The sequence below is a fragment of the Diabrotica undecimpunctata genome, chromosome 2 (genome assembly GCF_040954645.1).
Source record: "Diabrotica undecimpunctata isolate CICGRU chromosome 2, icDiaUnde3, whole genome shotgun sequence".
Lineage (NCBI taxonomy): Eukaryota > Metazoa > Arthropoda > Insecta > Coleoptera > Chrysomelidae > Diabrotica > Diabrotica undecimpunctata.
Window position 1 is genome coordinate 5,201,329 of NC_092804.1, and position 25,191 is coordinate 5,226,519.

The 25,191-nt window shown below is 33.7% G+C and overlaps 1 protein-coding gene across 2 annotated transcripts; it reads right to left on the minus strand.

The window, feature by feature from the left end:
• On the minus strand, positions 1–24,790 carry Herc4 (HECT and RLD domain containing E3 ubiquitin ligase 4). Of its 2 annotated transcripts, none has more exons than XM_072522162.1 (18): positions 24,634–24,790; positions 24,227–24,501; positions 20,962–21,198; positions 17,723–17,905; positions 17,226–17,443; positions 16,861–17,110; positions 16,315–16,649; positions 14,811–14,993; positions 14,512–14,625; positions 14,075–14,260; positions 13,170–13,256; positions 12,684–12,863; positions 10,087–10,264; positions 9,941–10,033; positions 8,056–8,245; positions 7,164–7,367; positions 3,805–3,940; positions 1–3,471 (listed from the first exon to the last, which is right to left on the minus strand). In XM_072522162.1, the coding sequence occupies exons 2-18, from the start codon at positions 24,450–24,452 to the stop codon at positions 3,319–3,321; spliced, it is 3,153 nt and encodes a 1,050-aa protein (XP_072378263.1). In that variant the 5' UTR covers positions 24,453–24,501; positions 24,634–24,790; the 3' UTR covers positions 1–3,318. The 2 variants fall into 2 exon arrangements, with proteins under 2 accessions (XP_072378263.1, XP_072378262.1); XM_072522161.1 differs by having other exon boundaries at positions 24,212–24,501.
• Between the last annotated feature and the right edge of the window lie 401 nt (positions 24,791–25,191).

Here is a 25,191-nt window from a genome sequence, read left to right on the forward strand (position 1 = left end):
AATCAGAAATACTTTATTTATAAATCTTATAAATGCAACAGAACAAATTATTCAAGTATATCACAATACACTAAAACAAAAAAAAACATTTAAAAATACAAAAAAAAACGAGGAATAAAATAAAAAGAAAACCAAACAACTTTATAATATTGACAGACTTTCACCAAGGTACACTCCATGTTAATGACTGTAATACAGTGTTGTACTGTTTTAGTAGATTAAACCCATTACCTCTTCCGTTTACATTTAAAGATGCTAGTCATAGGAAAGATTAAGAGTGTAGCAACACTGCAATACGGAGTGTACTCAAGTGAAAGTCGGCTCAAAATCATCTATTGCCCTCATCTGTTTATAAAAATAGTCTTTTACTTAGTTCTAGACGTAATTTAAGACACTATGTGACCTAGAACTTTTATAACGTATTACGTACTTGTATGTATGTATGTATATAAATGTATGTTACGTTACTTTTTGCCATTTTGCCCGAAAACAGTTGTGACAAACGGTCCAACTGGAACGTACTGACTTCTAACATTTCGTATACTTTGCTTGTTGACCGTTAAGTATTCCCTCTGACTAAATTATCATGGATTACCATAAAATTCCTTCATTTTATAAAAGTCAGTAAATCAATCCATTTAAAAAATAATAAAAAACCTTTCTTGGACATCCTCAGTAACGTGATCGTCATCAACAAACAATCAAATAAAACTTTCACAAAAATAAATCACAATAGTCGAACATAACCACATCTTTTGTGGTTTTCAATATATATCTGACAATATACACCTATATATTGGACGATTATTGTTAAGTTTAATTATTTTTATTTAACCGAACATAAATCTGTTTATTAGTAGTAATAAAATATCATAAAATCCTTATGAGACACATGGCACAATATCGAATTATATAATTGCCAGGTGAACGCCAAAACTAGTCAGTTTTTTAGATTTTTAATACATGGCCCAAGGGTTAATACCGAATTTGCAATTCATTTATATTATATCAAAATATTGTGATTAAATATTGTATTTAAAGGTTTATGGACAGGGTATTTACACAAACATACTTTACAATTTTTTATTTGACCTAATATACTTGTTTTAATATCAATAAAATGTCTATGGAACATCCAGTATAATATATTGAACGAAATGGACAATAAAGTTAACTTAAAGTTAACTTAAAGTTAACACAAACTATGTTGAATTGACGTAACATGTCAGCGTTTTGCTTCATCCATTTCCATTATAAATGAAACATTTCAATGGCATGTTAGAATCGAATATACTTCGTCAATGGATAGATCTAGAGGAATGCAAAACAAGAAGATAATAACAGAATACGAATCAGTACACATAAAAGAAATATGGGAGGTATGCTTCTACTCAATTCTAAATAAGCAGAAGAAAGTCGCGAATGCAAGGATGGGAAAGTAGAGGGCGAAGAAGAAAAAATATAAAGTGAAATGCAGAAACAGTAAAAAACGGAACCGATAAAGAAATCGGCCCGGAAATACAATAAATTGTAACTAAAACAGAGAAACATTTATAGAAATGTTAATAGGCGAAAGCGTGTCATAATCCTATGACATTAATCAACAATTAACCTAACCCAAATCTGTTATCAATTGTTCAGAACATGTTCCCTTTTTGGCTGCAATAATCCCGCAGGCACACAGACCGCATAAAACCAAAGAAAGGTGAGAAATGAAAAACGCCCCTCTACCACAAATCTCTCAATAAATATGACACTTACGGCCTTTAATTGACAGAAAATATCAGCTGTCATATGTCAGCATTTTGATTATACATTTTTGTTATAAATGTTTTGTGAATGTGTTGATGTTAACTGACTCAATGTCCATAAAGTTCATTGCATTTCATCAGACGGTTTAATTTAATTATTTGCATTTAAACCAATGTAAATTGTTTTATTAATATTAATAAAATAAAAAACAAATTCGAACGGGACATCCGTTACAATATACTAAATAAAGGGGTGCAACAATATTAACTTTTAGACGATATTTATGGATTAAAATGAATAGCTAGTCTAACATTGAGAAACTTTACAAATAAATGTTTTTCTATTTTTCTCAACACCGGAAGGCATAATTTCCGGCTTTAGATTTTTCCTAATATAACTTTTAATACTGAATCCGAATACGTTATCAGCTCTGTTCAATAAGTTCAATTTTGGCTGCACTAATCCCCAGACAGAAGGACCGTACAAAAGTAAACCATGGATTTTTTTCAACCTTATATTTCGATGCAACTAATTATTTGGATAATCAGCTACACACACAAATTAAATGATCCTACAAGACCTTGATTACGACCGCGTCTAGTGCCAACAGTTAATAAAAGTAATAGTAGCTCAGTCAAAACGGCATTATTGATATTATTTTATTATTATTATTTTTGTCTACGATTATTATTAACAAGAAAAAAGTACTTTAAATTTCTCAAATATTTCAATAAATTTTACATTTACCCCCTTTCATATCAACTCATACAACAAAACTCTAGTAACTCAATTTTTGTATAACTGGAGTTACTACCTTCTTCTGAATTATTCTATACGTAGCTGTAACATAGAATATTGTGGTAACTCTAGCGGCTGTATAGGCAACTTAAAACACACAATTCAGTTTTATAGTATCTCAAATAACCTACTACATTTTCAACCATAACTGCATTAGGTTGAGTTACTGTAATCTTCGCTGTATAATCATCATATTTTTTAAACAATATTTGTCTTATATTGTCTTATTGATATGTATACATATCTATAAAAGTTTTGTTTTGAACAGTTTATTTTTCGATATTTTAGAAACTGCTAACCAGTGTCTATGCTTTTAGTAAATTAATTTTCTCAAAACTATCTAAAATGACTTACTACAGTCTTCGTTGCATGAATCGATATGTCAGTTGTCATATGTCAACGTTAAGTTTAATAAATTTCGGTTATAAATGGAATGTATTACAATACATAACCCCCGCAACTTACTCAAAATATTTTAAAATGTTTTAAATGTCCTGATCTTTACTGAATACTAAATAGACAGCGTTGGAAATCTAAGCATGTAAATAGGGATCACATACTTACCGCAAATACTGAAAATAAATGGACCATATTTACCTAAACATTTATGTTCGACTAATGCGTTTTGTACAAAATATACATATTCAAGCGTTCTTCCAAATTAATTTTATTATCATTTTGTACAAAATAAATACTTGTAACCGAAAAAATATTCATTTAGGTTATCTCTATGTGGATCACGTTGCAAAGGAGTATCAATTGAATAACTTAAACGAGGGAAAATCCTTCCGTCTGTTGTATGGCTTGCATCAGCTTATATTTAAGCCGCTCCTTCGTTTTGTACTTGGGCAAGTCGAGCAAGTTGAAACAGGTGTGAGCCACTGGCAAGTACTTCTCGTCGTTTGTTGGTTGGATATATATCTGGAACGAAAATGAGTGGTACAATCATAAAATACAAAAATGAAAACGTTTAAGAGTTCCTTGCACATCTTACTGTGAACTTAATAGAAGTGATTGTGCTGTCAAAAATGGTCCAAAAATGTCAATTTGTCCCTGTCAAAAGTCAATATGGGAAATTTTCTTATTGGAAGTGTTTGATCTACAGTAAAATATAAAATAAATGCTAAAATAAAGAATTGGGAAAGGAATTTTATTGTAAAATGAATAAAACTAAAGTTACTAAAGTTTTACTCAGTAAAATATTAAATCTACAAAAAATTAAAAAGCGATAATATCCTTTCCTAGATAACTTACCTTTACTCCTTTCATTCCTTGAATAGGGATTCTGTAGCTGCCAGTTAAGAATAATAAAAACTTTTTCTTCTCTGCTAAAGACATTTCATGGATAACCTCCCAGAACCATCTGATCGTTTTATCCGACGATTTATACCTAAAAAGAACTTACACATTACTATAGTGTTACAAACTTCATTCCTACTCAGTTTGGTGTTAACAATTCAGTCTCAGATAGTGTTCCCCATTTTGCTTGGGATTAATTACAGGTTGAAGTAGTTGAGGTGTTGTTAGAACAGCTTTTTATTGAAACAGGTGATAAATTATAAAGGTATTTATTGGATAGTTTGATGTATGAATTAAACAGGAATACTTGAGCAATGGGTTCTCCATTATTACCTATCCTAGCTCTCGGACTATAAACTTTGGTGGAGAACCGAATTGAATAGGGTCAGGTGGGGTAAATGTAAACGATTTTTGCACTTTTCAACTAAAAATTTACATATTTTGTGTTTAACAGAGAAAATTCTATATATTTGGTAATACCTACTTAGTTTCAGTTGTTTTACCCATTTTATCGAAATTTCGTGTTCGTATTGGTTATTACAAGGGCTTCAGGGGCTGTTTACAATTACCCGAACCAAAAATTCAAACTACAAAACTATAGGGGTAAATGGAAACACGCAATTCGTTGTCCTATTAATTTTATATTGAATTTTTACGGGGAAATTGTAAACGACAATGCAAGTGAACATTTTAAACACATGTAATGTACTTTACAATGATGTTCACAATTACCCCTATATACAGTTAGTGCACACAAATGACGACAAAAATAAGCTGAATCAAAGTTTATTTTTCGAAAACACTGACAGTGCCCGGAAAAATGTTTTTCTACTTTTATTGAAATTGTGGGCTTAGGTAGCAAGGCCTCGATCATTTCAAATTCAATTGACGAAATATTGGTTTCCTTTTTAACGAATTCAGTTCCAAATTTACAGTTGCGCCTAAATCCAACGACTGTAATGTCACCATTTTCTTCATCTACGTCGCGTACACGGCAGACATATTTATAACATGTGTTTTTTCTGCTTCCTGCAAGGAATTTCGCTTATATATGTTTGACTTAATTAGGTGACATTCTGGCAGTTTATACTTAACATCCGGAAGATTTTCTGCTGCATCGTCTTGGGCCCATTCCATTTCATGTAGCTCTTCAACCGAGTCGTCATTATAGGGAACTTCATTTTCTTAGCTTGAACTGCACTCCTTATGTTTTCCTTTTAGTTTCTCTTTGGGAGCCTTTTTCATACGAGGGCTAGATTTTCGTGCAGTTTTCTCCTCTTTTTTACGTTCTGCTTCTTTAAGTCGTAAGCACCTCTCCATACTGGGCTTGTTTTAATCTTGGTGTAACTTTTTTGGGTTATACAGAATTTCTGTTTGGGTCCACATTTAGTGTTTTAACAATTTCTGATGAGAATGTAGCAACAATATCTGAAGCAGCAGTAATACACTTGACATCTAAAGTGGCAACATCTAAAATGGCAGATCCGGACGGACCCTGCTGTACTCCTAGTGGTTCTGCCTCTGTGGGAATTCCGTCACCATTCTTTGTTTCTACTATCGACTTCACTATATTCGCCCTGTTGATTGTTATGATCTTGAATGGCTCTCCGCTGGTAGTTTTAAACCTATTCAAATCAGTAGGATTAAATTCATCTTCTGGAAACTTCTTAGGGTTGACTGGAAATGCCCCTGTGGTTACATATCCGCTTTTAATATTATTCTCAGTGAAAGCTTCATTCCACAATCCTAAAATCTCAGTAAATTATTTCTTCTGTACGCGTCCTGTTCCGTGGCCCATATGTTTCTTTCCATAAGCAATAAGCTTTTTCTCCCAGCAAGTTTTTACCGGGCCGAACACACACTTACCCAGTGGCTGCAGCCTGTCTGTTAAATGGCTGGGAAACTTGACTAATACTATTTTATTTTCAAGTGCGCACTCAATAATCCTCAAACTTATGTGACTCTTAATGTCCGTCATATAACAATAACGCTTTCTGGTCAGGTAGATGTTTTGTCGCTCGCAAATCCTTCACCCACTTTACGAAAACAGAGAGGGACCAATTGGCCTTCAAACAATGGCCTACACTGCACACCATTTAAAAACAATGAAGGGTGGTAGAAAAGAACCATCAGCCGCAACGCAAGCCACAACACTTGTGGACTCTCTCCCCGAACCACCAGAGACTCTTGAGAGAGTTTTTCCTCGTTCTCCAATCGCCTTTATTCTCGATGGATCGTTCCAAAGCCACTTTCATCTGCATTGAAAACAAACGCAGCATTATCAATCTTTTCCTCGATAACCACCTGTTCCAAAGTTTTATAGAAACTATAGATGACTTCTGGTTTTCTCTGACCTTTGTGGCCTTTTGGAGATGTTCAGGCTTCTTGAAGGTCAATGTTTTATGTCGATTCATAAAGCTGTAATAATAGTCCAAGCCAGGACGGCCATCCTTAAATGGTGTTTGTAAATTACTTCCTTTGAGAAAAGTTGCAATTAAGTCTCGAAGTTCTTCTTTATTACAGGGGTATCCCATTCGTGTTCGAGCCTTTAAACATAGTACTATTTGTTCTTCCACTTAACACAGTAGGACGTCCACCTCCCATTTTGGTTTCTGGTACTTTTCTGCTCTTGATTCTATGAAAGATAACTGCCAGAGGAACATTATGCAATTTTTGTTTTTTACATCACTAACTGCTCTTAACAAATCCTCTTGAGAGTATCTCTCCACAGTTTTCTTTTTAATATATTTTCTGGGCATTTTTATTAAACCCTGGAATAAAATAAATACGATAAGTTGTTGTTTAGAATCATCCCCCCATATTAGTGTTTACATTTTCCCCACAGACAAATTTTGAAGGGGTAAATGTAAACACTCATTTGTTCAGTATTAGTTCGTAATATTGAGGTTAGACCAACAAAATGCATTTATTTACATGCACACATTACTACTCACAGCAATAAATGATTTGAAACTTACCTTTCAGTACCTCTTTTATTCACGAGCACGTAATGCGACCGAAATGAATTAATAAATATAAAACACTATCCAAAACTTTTCAGCATGGCACGCCTCGAATCAGCTGAATCACACTGAACTGTACGGCTGCGTATCGGACCGGTGTGTGCCGAACAACATAGGCGCGCGAAGCTCTCGTATTTTGAATTTCTGATGAATCAGAGTGTTGTTTACAATTACCCCTAGTTCACATTTACCTCACCTGATCCCATCTTTTGACATTTTTTGGTGTTCCAATGCTGTATATTCACTTTCGAGACTATTCAACTTAAGTGACATAAAAAAAGTGACACTTACCCGTTTTTGTATTCTGCCGCCTCTTCTAAAGCGTGCCAATCATAGTTTTCGTTCCCAGTTATCATGTCCATTAGTTCGTGCGAGCGAAACAGTTCTAACAGCTTACTGTCGCACACCCTCATAAATCCATCACGAAAAGCTTCGTACTGATGTTTGACGCTTTCATTGAAAATGTAGTTAACGTAGAGTGTGACATAGTCTTGTCTAAAATGAATAAATATTTCACTCTTCTGTTACATCAAACAACTTACTAGAATCAAGAAAATTGGGGTAGTAATCTACACATTGACTCTCGCAGTTGATTATAGCTTATAAACTTCCGCACAATGGCTTCTAAAATTGATTGTAGGTTTTAATTAGAATTTGGTAGTGCATCCCACAGTGAAGGTCGAATCTACACCTAAAGATCCCAGAAATGTCAATAACCAGCGAAATTATTGGTTGCGGGCTACAAAGTGACTCCCAAATTAGGTAATAAACTGGTATTTAGTACTGTATTTTTTGGTAAGGTCGAATATACTTCTGAGATGACTAGAATCAAGAAAATTGTTGGCTGTAGTCTACATATTGACAACCAAAGTTGATTTTAGCTTATAAACTGGCATTTAAATTGAATATAGGCTATAAATTGACTTTATACTGAATGTGTATTACAGATTGAATTTGAAAAATTTGTCTATTCTTGCCATGTTATCAAAAACTAACCTCTAATAAATATTTCTCTATAACTCTCGAAATAATAAAGAAATTTGCAGGTATATCTGTTATATAATATGTAGTTTACCAGTATATGCAAAATTAGTGTACGTTACCTAGAAGTAAAAGTGCAGGAGGTACATTCCTGATCGATATTACGTTTAAAACCGCAAAAATCTAATTTTTGCCTACTTACTTGTTCTCCTGAGTTACTGGAATATCTGAACCGTTAGCTTGTAAAGGAATAGTGACGGTCTCGCCGAAGGATTCTCTCGATATGTCAAAATATAAGGAAAACACGTCTTGCATATCATTCTCTGTGTAATCTAAAAGACACTGGAGTGAATTCGCTACTGTGGGTGAAAGACCTTTTAGATCTGCTAATCCTGAAAATAAATAGTAGTAAATTATCAATTTAAGAATACATTTCATAGAAATTTGACCATGCGAACTGGCTGATAAAAGCGCGACAGAATACCTTTTTTTCTTTACGTTTAACCTGAGAAAAAGCGAGAGTCCGCTGGGAAGACAATTTTGGTATGACACTTACCAATATTTCGATATATACATACAAGAACTGATCATTAACTTTCAGGACTTTTCATATACCAAGTTAACGTCGCCCCATTTTAAGTTCCGTAGTTTTTTCGATGCTCAATATGCACACTTTTTTTTTGCTTCCCAAAGTCACGAGACCTTTGAAAGGATAGATATTTAACTTAAAAATATTAAATAAAAATTATTGGAAGAGCTAAACATCATACTACAGTGGCCCTTTCAACATTGAAATCAATGTTGGATGAGGTGAAATTTTAACCATTAGTCCTGGAACTTTGTGATCACTCATTGTATGTCCTTATGCAATAAGAAACAAATGATAAACATAATACAGCATATATGACAGATTTGGGGATCAGTTAACAGACAACATAAAGATAAAAAGAGGTGTGCGACAGGGATGTATATTGTCCCCATTTTTGTTCAATACATATTCAGAGCACATTATGAACCTAGCGCTAACGGACATAGACGAGGGAATACTTATAAACGGAGAACGATTGAACAAATATGATACGCTGATGATACTGTCATTTTTGCAGACAGTCTTAAAGGTCTGCAGACACTTCTTGTCTCCAGGGTGGCAGAAGTTAGTAGCAGGTTTGAGCTTGATTTTAACATAAAAAAAACCAAATACATGGTTATAAGTAAAAATAGGATACCACCTGGTCAATTACTAGTTAACCAACAACCTATAACACAAATCACCAACTTTTGTTATCTGAGTGCAAACTTAAATGAACAGTGGGACCAATCGACGGAAATTAAGATAAGGATCGAGAAGGCAAGATCAGCTTTCGTCAAAATGAAAAAAATCTGTAACAGCCGCGATATAAAATTGGAAATAAAAGTTCGTTTACTAAAATGCTACGTATTCTCTGTTCTTTTATATAGCGTGGAGTCATGGACCTTAACTGAAGCATCACTGAAGAGACTCGAAACATTTGAGATGTGGTGCTATAGACGCATGTTGAGGATTTCTTGGATAGACAGAGTTACCAACGAAGAAGTACTACATAGAATGGGTAAAGAGCGCGAACTAGTCATAACCATAAAACGTCGCAAACTAGAATACCTGGGCCATATAATGCGCAATGAACAACGATACAACCTACTTCGGACCATACTTCAAGGTAAAGTGCATGGGAAAAGAGGTCCAGGACGAAGAAGAATATCCTGGCTGCATAACCTGCGAAAATGGTTTAACTTAACCACTACCGGACTTTTCGGGACAGCAGTCAACAAAGTCAGAATAGCCATGTTAGTGTCCAACATCCGGAACGGATAGGCACCAGAAGAAGAAGAACCTGTTACGAGTGTTTTGGCAATAATTATTTCCGGAAGAACAAATATTTTTTGTTGGTTCAATTAATTAGGATTAAATAGATTATACCACATTGTTTACAAAATGACTAGTATTGTTATTTCTAACACTAAAATCAATAATAAATTTTAGCGCAAACCTTTAGGGCACTTTCGTATGTCATTTTTGAGTGTTTAACCGTCCACTCCCTCTTATTTACCTATAGGTTCGCCTAGAAGCTTCTTGTAGAGAGCCAGAGGAAAAGGAATGTCTATTATAGTAAAGTTGTAGATCGCCAGGCCAAGAAACTTGCCTAAAATAAAAATATAATTAAAAAAAGCTCGTTAAATCTCACCTAAAACTGACCTATGAAATTGTATATTGAAATGTCTTCGAAACACGACTCGGAAAACCATATCGCTCTAGTCTCTTCGTATTCTTGGAACATCCCGTATTTGGGATCTAAAATTTCCCTTAATAACAGCAAAAAGAATTCTTTTGTAACACCTCCTGCATCTTCAGCCTCTTCTCCGGCAAACCTAACCTAAAAATAGAAACCAAATAAGTTCTTGTTTTGATAAAACGATGATATATAGCTGATAGCTCAGTTTTGTACTGAAAACATGAAGTTATCAGTAATGGGCAATTATAGACTTTGAGGACTGATCAACAAAGTGGAAAAAAATTATCCAAAATGTGATCAAGAGTATCCAGATTACTTCACTATTACAGAGTTCATTATGTTAATCAAAAATTGGTTTGCTAACGTTGTGTTAAGTGGGAGTCGATATCAAGATTCTTAAAGGCAGGACGTGGATTGTTACAACAAATGTTTTCTTCGTTTTCTTCTTCCTCTTTAGAAGCAATTCTGCTTGTTCATTGGCGGATTAATACCTCTATGGAAGGTTGTTACTCCATCTTTTGCGCGGTCATCCGATACTTCTGCCGATTGGTGACTTATCTGTTGCTTTTTTGACGACACTGGTCTCCTCCATTCTGCTTATGTGGGTATTCTCTCCATTCATTTATTCACTGTACGTCACATTTTCTTCTAATGTCTTCTCTGTCGATCTCCTAACGTATTTCCTGTAATTCTCAGTACTCTCATCTCTGCTGTTTCCAGTAACCTTTGCGTTGTGGCTGTGTCGGGTCTTATTTCTGAGGCATACGTCATTATTGGTCTTACACTGGCTTTATAAATTCTTGACTTGTGTTAATGTGTCTGTTTCGCCATATAGTACTATTAATTTGTTACCGCTTTTGATGATGTCATCCATGATCAAATCGAAGAGTTGGGGCTCACTGAATCCCCTTGTCTTATTCCTCTGTCCATTTCTGTAGGTTCTGTAAGTTGTCCATCTATTCTGACTTTCATTTTGTTGTTTTGGTAAATGTTTTCGATAGTCTTTATAATATTTAGTGAAACTTTATATATATATTTATTATACAGAAGATGGATTACATCTTTGAGTTTTATTCTGTCAAATGCTTTCTTTAGGTCAATCAGACACAGAAATGCTGGTCTATTATACTCTATACAACAATACAATACCTCTGCCTGCAGTTTTGTTCGGTGGATCGAGTAGCTCGACAGAATTGTTGCCGGTCCCAAGCCCGGATAAAGGAGGAAGGGCTCTACAGCCAGGTTAGAACCCTACTGACAGTCTTTAAAACCATACAGCTCATAGAAACAGGATTATGCCTTACAACAAATGTACGGTGATTTATTCTACTTGAGGAGTCTCCATGTTTAAGACATCATCTCTTTTATTGGGTCAATTAGGGCGTTTTTTTATCTCAATGACTTCTTCCTTGGTTTATAAGAACGAATAGCTCGATGATTTTGTAACTTAAATCTACTAAAGATGCTGGGTCAGTGCAGAAATCGAATCGGAATTGTGGACTGACACTGAATGCTAATATATTCTATTTTGAATTCTTCGAATGGTTTGATCTATCGAAAATCGTCGACAGTCTGCACACCGACATGCATTGTTTTTATTGCCTTTGATTTGAGAACTGTATCCATTTTGTCAGTGGCATCCTTGATATATGGAAGAAAAGTATTCTTATTAAGAGTAAATGGGGTATTGATAACTGAAATAATTTGTGCAGGTAGATGGTAGTAATTAGTATCCAAATAGTAGTAGGTGCGAGTAACTTTCCGATTTTATACATTAAAAGAAATCCTGGGAGTGATTTTTATTTACCAAGACGTCTAGGAAAGGCAAGAATGAACCAATCTTCATCTCCATCTTGAATGATACAGTAGAATCAGTAGAATATTCAAAACACTCAGAAACTCAGAAGTTTTATACACTCACCTGTCTTTATATACCAATTTTTATCCCAGAAGCTATCGAAATAAAAAGACAATCTAATTGTTTCAATAAAAACGACGCAGACATTTTATTAATATGGAGTTTTATGCAAGTTACCGATAGTATATACGTACATACGTGCAATGAAATTGAACTATGTAATTATGAAGTATTATACAGACCTCAAATGGGAATTCTTAAGTTAACTAATTAATTTCTTTAAATAGTAAGCTTAGTTATAAGTTTCATGAAATCCGAACATCCCATAAGAAATAAATTGAAAAGTGGTTATACTTAAAACCTAAAATATTAGTCAAAGAAGGGTAGATTAGGTTATGTTGGGTTAGATTGTAATTATGGTACCCTATAGAACTGCAATCGCAGACTTTTTGAATTTAACGTAAGTATTTTGATAATAAGAATAAATTAGAAACTCAGTCGAGTATCGATCATATACCACATCATTCAGATTCATATTTCTGCGAATACAAACTTAAAATATGTTATTGCACCCCATACCATCACACCCTGTGTATGCCGCATATGTGTATTCGAAGATTCCGCAATACCTAAGATCTCTATGAACCAGACAACTAAACTATTCCTACGTACAGATTATTTTTAAATATTGGACGTGCTTACCCTCAATGGCTTCTTCAAATCATTAATATCACTGTTCATAAGTTCTCTTATGGCGTCTTCAACAATATTTTCCCTGGTAACGTTCAATACGAGGTGGCTTTGAATGGCATGCAAGTTGTGTGGCGAAAACAGCATAGCCATGGCTGCTCTCTGAGCGGCGTCCGTTATCGCGTTGTGCATCTAAAGTAGATAAGAAAAATATCAATTTATTGGCAGATACACTGAATTTGGTACATTTTTGGTCGGCAAGCGCCTTACTAAGAGAGGAAGTAGTTACGACGCACGACCTGACACTCCCATAATAACAAAGAATGCACAGCTCAATCATGTAGATTTTGTTTATTTTATTTATATTATTTTTAGAAATTTTTTTAAACATCAAAGTCAAATATGATTGGGCAAATGAAAGCGCAGCTTTCGCAGTCAATATCCTAACCATATACAAATAAAATTTGTTCGATAAAAATATAATACCAAAACACTTACCTGTATTTGTTGGTCTGTTTCTAACAACTGAACTTTTGCATTGGCGTCGAACACAAAGGGGTAGCTACATAAAAGCACTCTATCACTCTAGAATGAAAAAAAAAAAAATTTCAGGATATCTTGAAAAAATTCAGTTCAATCTGTATGAAAAATTAAGGATATTTTCCAAACTTAGGGTTGCGTCACCCAGTTTACATAAAAATACGATAAAAAATAAAAAAGATGGACAATTTGATGAAGGAAAAATTTAAAGAAGATAAAAAGGTGGCGAATCCTGAAATGTCTGCAAATTAAGCAGATAACAAAAAAAACCTCCCAACAATGGCTAGAGGTTAGATGGATAGTAGACAAATTAAAAAAAAATAAAGCACCGGGATCAGAGCAGCTAGCATCTGAGCTGTTTAAAAAAATGCCATACACGAACGAACAATTTATATGGGTGAACAATCAACTACCAGATGAATGGAACACTGGTACCATTACATGAAAAAGGAGAGCAGTTGGAATATGGAAACATTCCTTTATATGTCGAGGTTAGCATTATTAAACATAATTTATGAAAGATTAAGATCATACGCCGAAAAAATAGTTAGGCAAATCATAATATAGCTCTGTATAAAAGTCTGCACACGTCATCTCTTCATAGACTTTGAAAGTGTTTTTTAAAGTTTACTTTTTATATTACAAAGTAATATACATTGAGAATTTCTAATTCAAGCGATAACAATGTTTAAAGTACCCATACACCTAGTCTTATTCGCGAAAGGAGCACTACGATTATCCATTTCTACAAAAAAAGAAGCTATTGAGATAAAATACCGCCCTAATTGTCTCAATTAAATTTAAAATATTTTACGAAAATAAACACCGGGAGAAAAAAATAAATAATTTAGATATGCACTTACCTGAACACGTGTCGCTTGCTGTCGCAACCAATAAACATAGTCGTATCGGATATTCATAAATTCTGTAAGGTCACTTATGTAGAAGGTATCGTATGACACCTTTAAACCTCCCTCTAAATGATTGACATCGTTGAGAAATTTAAGAACATCCAATACAGCAACTAGACTGGGATCATAAAAGATTAACTAAAAAGTAACAAAATATGTAATACTCGAACAATATTTAATAATAAAGAATATAACAAGATTTACGGATTTATCTACAACTGCGTTAGATACTATGAGAGGAAGTGTGAGAGGCAACATATATGTAACCGTTTAACCGTTACAAATTGGCGCCCAACGTGGGGACTCAATTGTCGAGATCATGACATGTCTAATCAATGAATCGACAGACGATTTTTTCACATAGTGACTTTCAATTTATTGTTACTTACCGATCCCTCAGGTACTTTTTGATTTCGTATTATGAAACTAGCTACAGACTTAAAGGAATTGACTAGTCTTTCGAAATAATCATTGCTCATCATCCTCCACCAAGCACAGACTATCTAAAATAGATAAATTAAGCTAATCTGAAAACTTGTCGCTTGTTAAAGCACTTTTTATTAATAAAAAGTAGTGGTAGTTTGGTCGGAATAGTACTATTAATATTAATAGTTTGATTATCACATTTATCAGAAAGAAATTTGTTAAAGAGAATTACTACACTAAATATTATTAAAATTTCACTTACATTAGTAGCATTTTTGGTTAACATAAGTACAGCGTTTGCGAACGGTTTATGCAGTTTACTATGCTGTTTGGGGTTGTTGAATTCGTGATATAGCGGTAGCGTTAGATATATTCGGAGAGCTTCCTGGTCAGGAGGCGACGGAATAAGACTAGGAATGATGTTATCCACTATGCCGTTCCAAATCTAAAAGGAATATAAAGTTAAAAAAACATTTAAAATATATCTGGATATATATCTCTTATGGGATAAGGCTGGCATTCTGGACGGCATTTGTGGTGAGAGTATGATATTCAAAACTGTGCCTTTCTATTAACTTACTTACATCTTTCCATCTACCTTACATTTTTATTTGTACACTGCTCCAACACAAACTAGTACTAGCAAAAATAATAATGAAAATAACACCAAAACATTTTCGACAGGAAATCACCGAGGAACAATTCAATGTAGAATCACTGACTCTATAGGACTTCTAATAGAAGACATACATGCAAGGCATTTATGTCTTCTATTATTGACAGACCAAGAAAAAGATGGTGCAATAATTTAAATAATTTAGGAGGCTAATATTGAAGAAGAAACAGGCTTTAAAGTCTACATACAAGAAGGAAGAAGAAGACACTGCTCCAAGAATTGCCTCATAATTGCTTCCCAAACATATCCCAAATATGTTCTATTTTATTAGGGTTGAGACTACGTTCTGGTCAGTTCTGGATCATGCACTAACAATATTTTGAGCAATATAAGGGACAAAAGACCCTACATGATCCTGAAGGATGTACAATATGTACTGCTTAGCAATAAGATTTACATTATTCATTACCACCAAGTCCGTGGATGTTAAGGAAATGCCTCCCATACCATACGCGAGCATACAGTTCATTTTGCCTTCTACAAACTAGTCTGTCAATTGTATCCAATCAAAAGCGTGACTCTATCCAGAGAACTCATTCTAAATCGGCTTCTATCCAATTCACATACTCCCTACCAAAACTTAATACTGCTCTACGATGACCACTGGAACTGGAACTCGAGCACCAATTTAGGCATTGAGGCAAATTTACTTATAGAAGATGTTGCCAAATCCTTTTCAGTTTTATTTGGAAGCCACTTATGTTTTGAAGTTCAGATTGTAACTGTCACGTGGTTCCAAGTTTTTATCTTAGAGCGAAAAATCTTAACGAATAATCTTGAGCTGGGGTAGTGACATGGTTTCTGCCTTGCTCAACTTTTCTGGTATTCTTAATAGGAAAATAAACGTTCACTTTGTCCAGTAAAGATGATTTTTTATTCTCTCTTAACTACTTAACATTGAAAAGAATCTGCACCTGCCAAATACTGCACTTTCCTCCAGCATTATTACACGAACTTTGAATAAGTTTAAATAAGTACAATATGGTAACACTACGATTCTTGTAGCGAACCCCGGAAAATGAACAGAAAAACAAAACAACAGATGGTCAACAATATATCAGTATAAAACAAATCTACTGAGTTAACTTACCAAATTTTTGATACTCTCGTTCTCAATCTTCGCTATATAAGAAAAGGCATCCTCGGCTACTGCCACATTGACACCGTGATGTCTAATGTTGCAGATGTAGTGAGCGTCATTGTCCAATAGGAACGAACCGTTCATGCAGGCCAAACTTTTGAACGCGGTCTCCAGGAAAGTCCAGACGTCTTGATCGACCGTGTCTTTGGCTGATATCCGCAAAAGATTCTTTACAAAATTATAGGAAAGGATAGTTATTTGAGTCGAAGGATCGATGTCACGACCATCGAACGGAGGCACTTTGCTGTCTTTTTTTATCACAGATACGAAACAATGGTCACCACCTGAAATCAACATATATTGACATATACTAAGTGACAGAAACAATAACTGAATTATTATAACCAATTTCTAGGAGTATTTGTTTGAGTTAGGACACAAAACGATTAAGAAAAAACGACAAAAAGATTCGTAATAGGAATCGTTGATTTATTGATTAGTTTCATTTCACATTAAGTAAATTATAAGTGAATATTTACAAATACATATAATTACCTGCAAATATTCGATGGATGACTAAATTTTTAACATCTTGGGCTACAGGAATCAGTGACATACCACTTGGAGATACCCATGGACCTAAAACTACTTGGGGCGTTGAGGCGTTCGTCGTTTTTCTGGCACCCAATTGCCCACAACCGCCCGTGCCGAAACTGTACACTCTTCCTCGAGACGGAACGAGCGCAAGCGAATGCTGTCGACCGCAGGCGATCTGTGTTATTGTCGATCCCATCAGTTCTATAACCTGAAAGATCCAGAAACAAATACATTGTTAAGTAAAATCTTCACAGATCCGCTAAAAATCTGATTTACTGAAGAATTTTGTATTTTATGTTCATCAAATTTGAATATTTATTTACCTGTCTGGGTAATATTTCATTGCTCATCGTCCCGTGTCCTAGTTGTCCGTACATTCCAGACCCGCAGGTAAGAACTCCTCCATCTAACGTTAAAAACATAGAAAACTCCTCCCCGCACGCTATATATCTCACTCTAATATTCCTAAGTGTTTTCAGATGTTCGGGAAACATTTTATTCTCGTTATGGTTGATCCCCAATTGCCCATGGGTGTTTTTTCCTAAAAAATCATTGTAAAACTTAAAAATGATCGTAGAAGATTCAATATTTCGATATAAAATTAATTGTAAAACATTGCGAAGCGGCTTATCTTTTGATATTGATAGAAAAGTCGTAGAAAACTTGTCAAATAGGTTTCTCTTGGTTCACGAAAGCATTTGGCTTGAATATGCCAAGGCTATCATATTGTTTATCTGGAAAATCCCTCCAATGCGATATCCAGAAGGAAAAAATGTTAAACAAAAAAAAATCAATAATTTTTAGGTTGTATTATACATACCCCAGCCAAATACTGCACCGGATTTCGATATGGCAAAATTATGGTTAGCACCGCAAGCGACAAGTGCTATGGGAACACCTAACAGAGTGGATATTATTTTTGGGTTGGATTCCACTTTGGATGGAAGATGACCTACTCCAAGTTGGCCAAAATTGTTTGCCCCCCATGTTAATATTTCACCACCTGCAAAAAAAACACTGTTACAGCAAATGAACAGACAATAAGACAGAAATACGAAAGATACAAATCATCCATTTTTGTTTTATTTTAAACAATACAAATATTTATTTTTGGATACACAAAACAAAAAAAAACGAAACCACCTAAATGAGGAACTTAAATATATAGAAAATCTCAACAGAGAGAAAGAACTCAGAGCATTCCATAATTAGTGTTGCCCAAATACAAGAACAAGACGAGACTTAGACAGTCTTGGTCTTGCGCCAATACACCTGGTCTTGGTCTTGGTATTGCACTCCCGGTCTTGGTCTTGCAGCAAGAGTCTTGCAAATCTTGCAGTTACCCATTAGCCTATTGCTATTTATTAAACGTTACTAGGGGAGTTTGAAGCCACGATCTAAGTGATCCGTGCCTATGCTCCAACTAACCCAGCTATCTACCATGCCCCACGAAAGTCAATCAAACATGGTTAAAACACAAAAAAAACCAAATTAATGACATGACTCGTACTTGACTGTATTTAAAAGAACATTTTCTGTCTAGAAAGGTATTGATGGACCTCCACCATATATGAAATAGAAATCTTAAAAAAGATTGGTACGTGGCACAAAATCCACATACAGGTATCAAGGGCACATATTCTTTAGGTGATAAGATAACAAACATATAATCTCCACTTATTAAAGCAACATAAATGTTATTAACAATCTTAGCTCTACTTTTATATAAAAAACTAACTTGAAAAAATAAAGAATAGGTCAGAAAGCAATGATAATCAAAATAAGTTATTTTAAATTAAGGAGATATCTACTTAATAAATACATTAATTTACCAAAATAAAGTAGTAGGAATATTTTTTTTAGGAACCAGAATTTTGGTTTTTCAGGAAGAAATATTTGTAATTCTTTTTTGTGAAAAGATATTAGATGCTTCCTTAAACCTGAAGTGTTTCTGTTTTTCATTTTCATTTTAACCTTTCTATGTAGGCACAATTTAAACAAAGCAATTTGGGATGCATGAATTATTTCGAAAAACTCATCAAATTTGCTTTTAGGTCTTTTAGATCTATAATTCCAACGCTCACTACTCCGACTAAAACTATTTGAATCTTTGTCCCCCATGTCAAATTGTAAACTTGTCAAATGAAGTTTAGTGATGTCGAAAAAGTAACTACTACTATAAATGTCCGTTACTATTCAATACCGTTAATAACAAACCGAGAATTATATATCGTTACTTCGTTATTCTAAATATTTCGGTATTTTGTTTACACGGTAAGCGACATTATCTGTTATTAATAAACTTATGAATATTAGTCGCGCTCTTTCAGCAAATTTGGTTTAACCGAATAATCTCATCGCACACTCAGCAGAAACAATGTTTAGTCTTAGGCCGATAAGATTTGTTTATTTAGGTTCTAAATTCTAAACTAAATTATAATGGGAAACAAATTGAATTATTAAGTGGGTGTCCGTAATAATAATAATTTTTTATTAGCTAAGGTGACATATTTTTAAAAAATTTCGATACGATATTACTGTCGGCGTAGCAATGCAAGATTATTTTATGATTAGAGGGCGGCTATTCTCAAAATCTGGACAATTAATTTCAGAGCGAAGAAGTCGTATGCTGGAAAAGAATGTACAAAATATTTTATTTTTACATTGTAATTATGACCTCTGAGCACGTGTCAAATGTGTTGTTTTTAATGAATATTTTGATTGATGATTTTGATGCGTGTTTATGGTAGTGTTCGTAATGCGCGTAAGTCCAGTTTTTCAAATTTTTATTACATATTTTTTTGCGTCTCATATGTAGAGTCTTTAAGCATATACCCGAACTACAATACTCGCTAAAACGACACTCCGTCCTAACTGCAAGACGCAAGAGTCTCGCAGGCTTAGTCTTGTTCTTGCGTAAATCTTGCACGGTCAGTCTTGGTCTTGGTCTTGCTAAAATTAGGCGGTCTTGGTCTTGCTAAAATTAGGCGGTCTTGGTCTTGGTCTTGCGAAAACGCAAGAACAAGACCAAGACCGATTTTGGGCAACACTAATCGAGATATACAAAAATAAATCTCTACATCTTCTTCTTGTGGTGCCCTATCCAATTAGTGGATGTTGGCGACAATTCTGGCATACTCCTCTCGGTCTTGTGTGGCTCTAAACAGAGACCTGGACTCTAACAAAAAATAATGAAAAGATGTTAGGATGTTTCGAAAGAAAAGTACTAAGGCGAATCTATGGAGCAGTGAATGACAATGGAGTGTGGAGAAGACGATACAACTTCGAACTTTATAGAATATACCAGGAACCAAATGTCGTAAAACATATTAAGATAGGATGTCTGAGGTGGATAGGGCATGTAATGTGGATGGAACAAAATGACCCAGCTAGAAAAACACTCCTTGATAGACTCATTGGTCAGAGAAGAAGGGGAAGACCCAGAACAAGGTTCCTTGATAACATCGATGAAGACATGAGAAATATGGGAATACGTGCTTGATGAATATTTATTTTTGAAGCGAAACTTCTATACTGGCATTGTATTTTACTGATTAATCATTAAATTTGATTAACAATTTTTGTAGCTCACACGTATTTTTTGTTTTGTATATTTATTGAATTTTCATTATAGTTTTATAGGCTTATTTACAAGAAAGTTAGTTAATTTAATATTTCAAATTTTACCTGTTTAGTAAGTGAAGCAAAATTTCTTAAAAGATTATATGAGTTGCCCACTGATACATTTCGGCTATAATTTCTCCCACTACCAAGACTATTTCATGGTTTTCAAGTTTTGTAAAAGTTTGTGTATATAAAAAGTATAATTGGCAAATATTTGTAGAAGGACAAGTGAGATATGCAGAAAATCTTAAATAAAACAAACGAAGAAAGCTGAACAGAAGAGGTATATGTCGATAGAGGAATGACAAACATGGTAAATAGTAGAAAACAATGGACTTTGTGTACCTATAACTGTAAAAGAATAGAAAATATATGAAAAAACTGGATGTAATTTAGCTTTACTTCAATATAAAATAGTATCTATATATCACTTACTGCTAGCTAAGGCCACAGAATGCCTCTGTCCCGAACAAATCTGAACTATACTGTAGGCGGCTAATCTCCTTATTGTCTTCGGTATTGCTTGGATTTGTTCATCAGTATCGTAGCCCAATTGTCCGTGCAAATTCGATCCCCACGAAAACACTTGTCCCCACTGATTCAAGGCCATGGAGTGCCTGGAACCGCATGTTATTCCTACTATATGATGAGCTTCTAGTCCTGCTACCGGTTCTAAAATAACAAAGATATTTATTGGCTGAAACAGAAAATGTTTAGATGTATTTACATATTTTGAAATAACAAATTAAACAAATAAAGTAATTCAGTTGTATAGTACAGGGTGTCCAGAAACCCTCCTGGCAAACGAAAACCGGAGATTCCTTAGATAATTTTAAAATGATTTAACCCAATTCAACTAGTCCGAAAATGTTTCCTAAGGGAGCTAGAGCTCTTCGAAGATGACGTCTTGTAAGTAGTTTTTGTTAATACCTCCAAAACGCTTGTATTTAGAAAAACCAAAAAACTGGTACGATTATTTATCCTCCAGATAAATAATCATAATCGATATGTTTCACAATTATACACAGTGAAACTATACAAATTCAGAAAATTAAGATTAATGTGAGATTACAAGTTAATGGACTCGTTAAACATTAAATTAAATATTAAATACAGATTCATAAATATATTTTTGCATGCAAGTAAAGTACAAACAAGTAGTAGTGACTGTAACAGTGCTGGCACATAAAGAAATAAAATGTTAATTAAATAAATGATACTTGCCCATTTTGTGTTAGTATTTATCAGTGCTACGATATATATTTAATGATGAAGATGAATGGTTTCAACAATTTTTATTTACAATGACTGTTTTTAAATTAAAAAATTTAACTCAAGGGTGGTTTAACATTATTCTTACCTTTAATAAACGGCATTACAACTCAATGCATGTTGGTTTTGACATTTGACAAAAACAACTATTAGTACCAATCTAATTTCACTTAAAATTTCTTTTGGGAAGAGATAAAAATAGTAAACAAAGGGCCTCGTTAGGTGTATTCTCAACAGTCTCTACCAGACCTGTCCTAATAGTAGTTGTTACTCCCTCACACATCTCTTTCACAATCTTTACATATTCACCGGGGAATTCTTTCTTATCCAGTGCCCACCACAGAATCTCCTGAGGAACTCTATCATATGTTTTCTCAAGATCAATGAATACCATATGAGCATTTGTTTCTTCATTCCTGTATTTTTCCATCAACTAAATCACTTCCGGATTATCACACTTTTTCTCAGCTGAGGACCAACTGTAAATTGTTAAAAGCTGAAGGCTACAGAAATCATATGTATTTAACAGAATTATACTGTCAAAGTACTTTTTCCATCTCTTTTTGACATCCTTTTCGTGAATTGGTATTATACTATTTTCATCTCAGATACATCTAATCTAATTAGAACATTTTGCTTTCTTTGTTCTATGTTTGGCTATTTTATAAATCTTGGTTTCTCCTTCCCTGGTATCAAGTTGACTGTATAGATTAGTATACACTTCTGCTTTAGCTTTTGATAATGCCACTTTTGCTTCCTTTTTGGCGACTGAATAGTTTTGAAGATCTGTGTCTGACCTATCTTCTTGCCAATTTTATTGTCCATTTTAATAACAAAACTCACAAATAGGTGACATAAGTGACACAGAAGTGAATTATCTTTAGATTTAACTTAATATGACTATACACTGCACTTTGTTGCTGAAGAAATACTGTAGGACAGACTATGTATTGTGTTTTATATTATTATTGAGGTCATTATTAATTATGTCATAAAATTATTTCAATTCGAAAGTCATTATTAAAATAGAGTGATCAAAATCAACTATTCTTTGCTTGGTTGGACTAAAAAAATAGAACCAAAGACTCTATATCACATTCACAAAACCGAACTGCCAGGAACGATACAGAGTTTTATACAACTTCTCAGGAAAGCAACACAGCCACGGAACACAAAAGACAAGGAAAGAAACATTTAAACAAACAACTCTAAACATACCCACATAACATAGCGTAGCCACATAATGTCTAGTATTATATATATTGATAAATAATATCAATGGCACTCATAATGACAAATGAACACAAAAATATAGAATAAAACTTTATATAAACTATAGAATAAATAAGAATCTGTGGTTCATACAGACTGTATAGCTCCTTATGAACCACAGCTTTTTTCAAAACCACCCCCTTTTCACTATACACCTGATATTCTCTACTGCCTATGTCAATTTGATGTTGTTCAAAATTATTTAGGTATAATTTCAGTATAAGACTAAAAAATGGGATTGTATTTAAAGTGATTCCCTGGGAAAACACTATTTACCGATTGCTGATTAGATTAAATGAAGTTAGCCAACAAAGACTCGCGATAGGCTACAAATTTCATATAATCTCAAAAAGTGAGCTTTACTTAACTGCAGGTAAAACTAACAATAATAGTGGACATAGTGTGCATGAACTAGGAGCAACAATTAATATTGCTATGCTAACAAATACTTATAAAAGAGAGAAAATTAACCTATAAAACAAAACAAAAGTAAAACAGGGACTGAAAATCAAATTCTATAAGATTGTTATACATAAGTATAAGACTAGTATGTACTGCACTGAATGGTGAGCAGTTCAAAAGAAAAAAAGAACCACAAATACATATTGCAGAAATGAGAAAGATTAGATTTATCACTGAATGGAGAAAAAATGAGAAGATCTTTTGTCATTTTACAAATGCTGATATTATTTTAAAGCACTATTTCTGAAAATGTAATTTATAATATGTTAGTAAAGACAGGTTAGGTTATTTATTTGATATTATTGCCATGAAAGATACTACATATATACACAGTATATGTTAAGGCATTATTGTTTATACAGTAAACAGCATTTAAGTAATTATAAGTTAGGTATAGAGAATGATTACTACAAACATTTGTTCTGGGATTTACATGAGACAATAAGTAAAATCCATATTCTTAAGAATTTGATAAACACCTGCAGGCACACATGTCTTCAATGTTTACAATCATCCTTTTGGATGTTCATTATGGTTTTTCCCTATTGATTATTAGGTAAAAATTGTAAAATTGGACTTTCTTAAGTTAGTTGTGATTAAATGCCTTTTATGAACTATACACTAAATGAAACATCATGAATAACATTACACAAACCAAAAAGCAAAATGGGGCACATACTAAATAAAGACATACGTGGCCTCTTCCGTGGCTGGTCATGCCCCAACTGTCCATAGTCATTGCTTCCACAAGAGTATATCTTCCCTTCTTTGGTGAGGAGAAGAGTGTGGTTTTCGCCCAAGGCTGCTTTAATGACTGTGTTGGCCAAGTACCAGTCTACATTTGTGGGTGTGATGATATACTCCTCTTCAATACCACCCAATCCTAATTCGCCATGAATAGTACTTCCCCAGCCGAACATTTTGAGGTGTTAGCTATGACTTTCGACGGATTGCATACTTGTTTGTTTCCTGAAATCAGATAAGCTAATAACATTCTAGATTTAGATCAATCTAGAACAATCATGCACTATGGTTATTCATTGATAACAAACTTTTGACAGTTTGTACATAAAAGAAATTTCAATATTCTTGTTAATTTACCTGCGTACTTTGGTTTCCTCTATTGACACTACTGATTTAATGAATCATTACAAGTAAAAAAATATAATTAAAATACAATAAACTGACTTTTTTCTTGACGTTTCTTGTCGAGGTTATCTTTCATAGAAATTATGGATTGACAGTTGAAAGTTGAAACAGTAGCTTTAAACTTTATGTTCTATGTGAAAATTTTACATGTTTTAAGTTTGTGGATAATTAATTATTCTAAAATCATTAAGAATTTTCTAGTGGCAGTCTAAAATGTATATTTATTTCTACGTCTTGCAAATTATGGCTGTGAAATATTATTTCGAAGAATAATAAATAATATAAAAAAACCTGCGTATTATGAATCCTCTACCACAGAATAAATAAAATTGTTTATTATTCTGTGCCTCTACCTTGCCTATCAGTTTCATAAGTCGGAACATTTTTTTCATCCTATTATGAAAATTTATAGTTTCAGCACTTTAACACTAACATAATATAATATAAAAGTAACGTTAATTGTAAATTGGTCTCAATTAAAAAAAAACAAACTATCGTCTTAAACTATTT

What these genes read in the sequence shown, in the direction of transcription:
- Herc4 (XM_072522161.1), bottom strand. Translation starts at nt 24,452, where the DNA reads ATGTTCGGCTGGGGAAGTACTATTCATGGCGAATTAGGATTGGGTGGT. An exon ending in GCCACGTATGTCTTTATTTA is followed by an intron (nt 21,199 to 24,211) that starts GTATGTGCCCCA and finishes TTGTTATTTTAG; the next exon opens with AACCGGTAGCAGGACTAGAA. An exon ending in TAACCAAAAATGCTACTAAT is followed by an intron (nt 14,626 to 14,810) that starts GTAAGTGAAATT and finishes TATCTATTTTAG; the next exon opens with ATAGTCTGTGCTTGGTGGAG.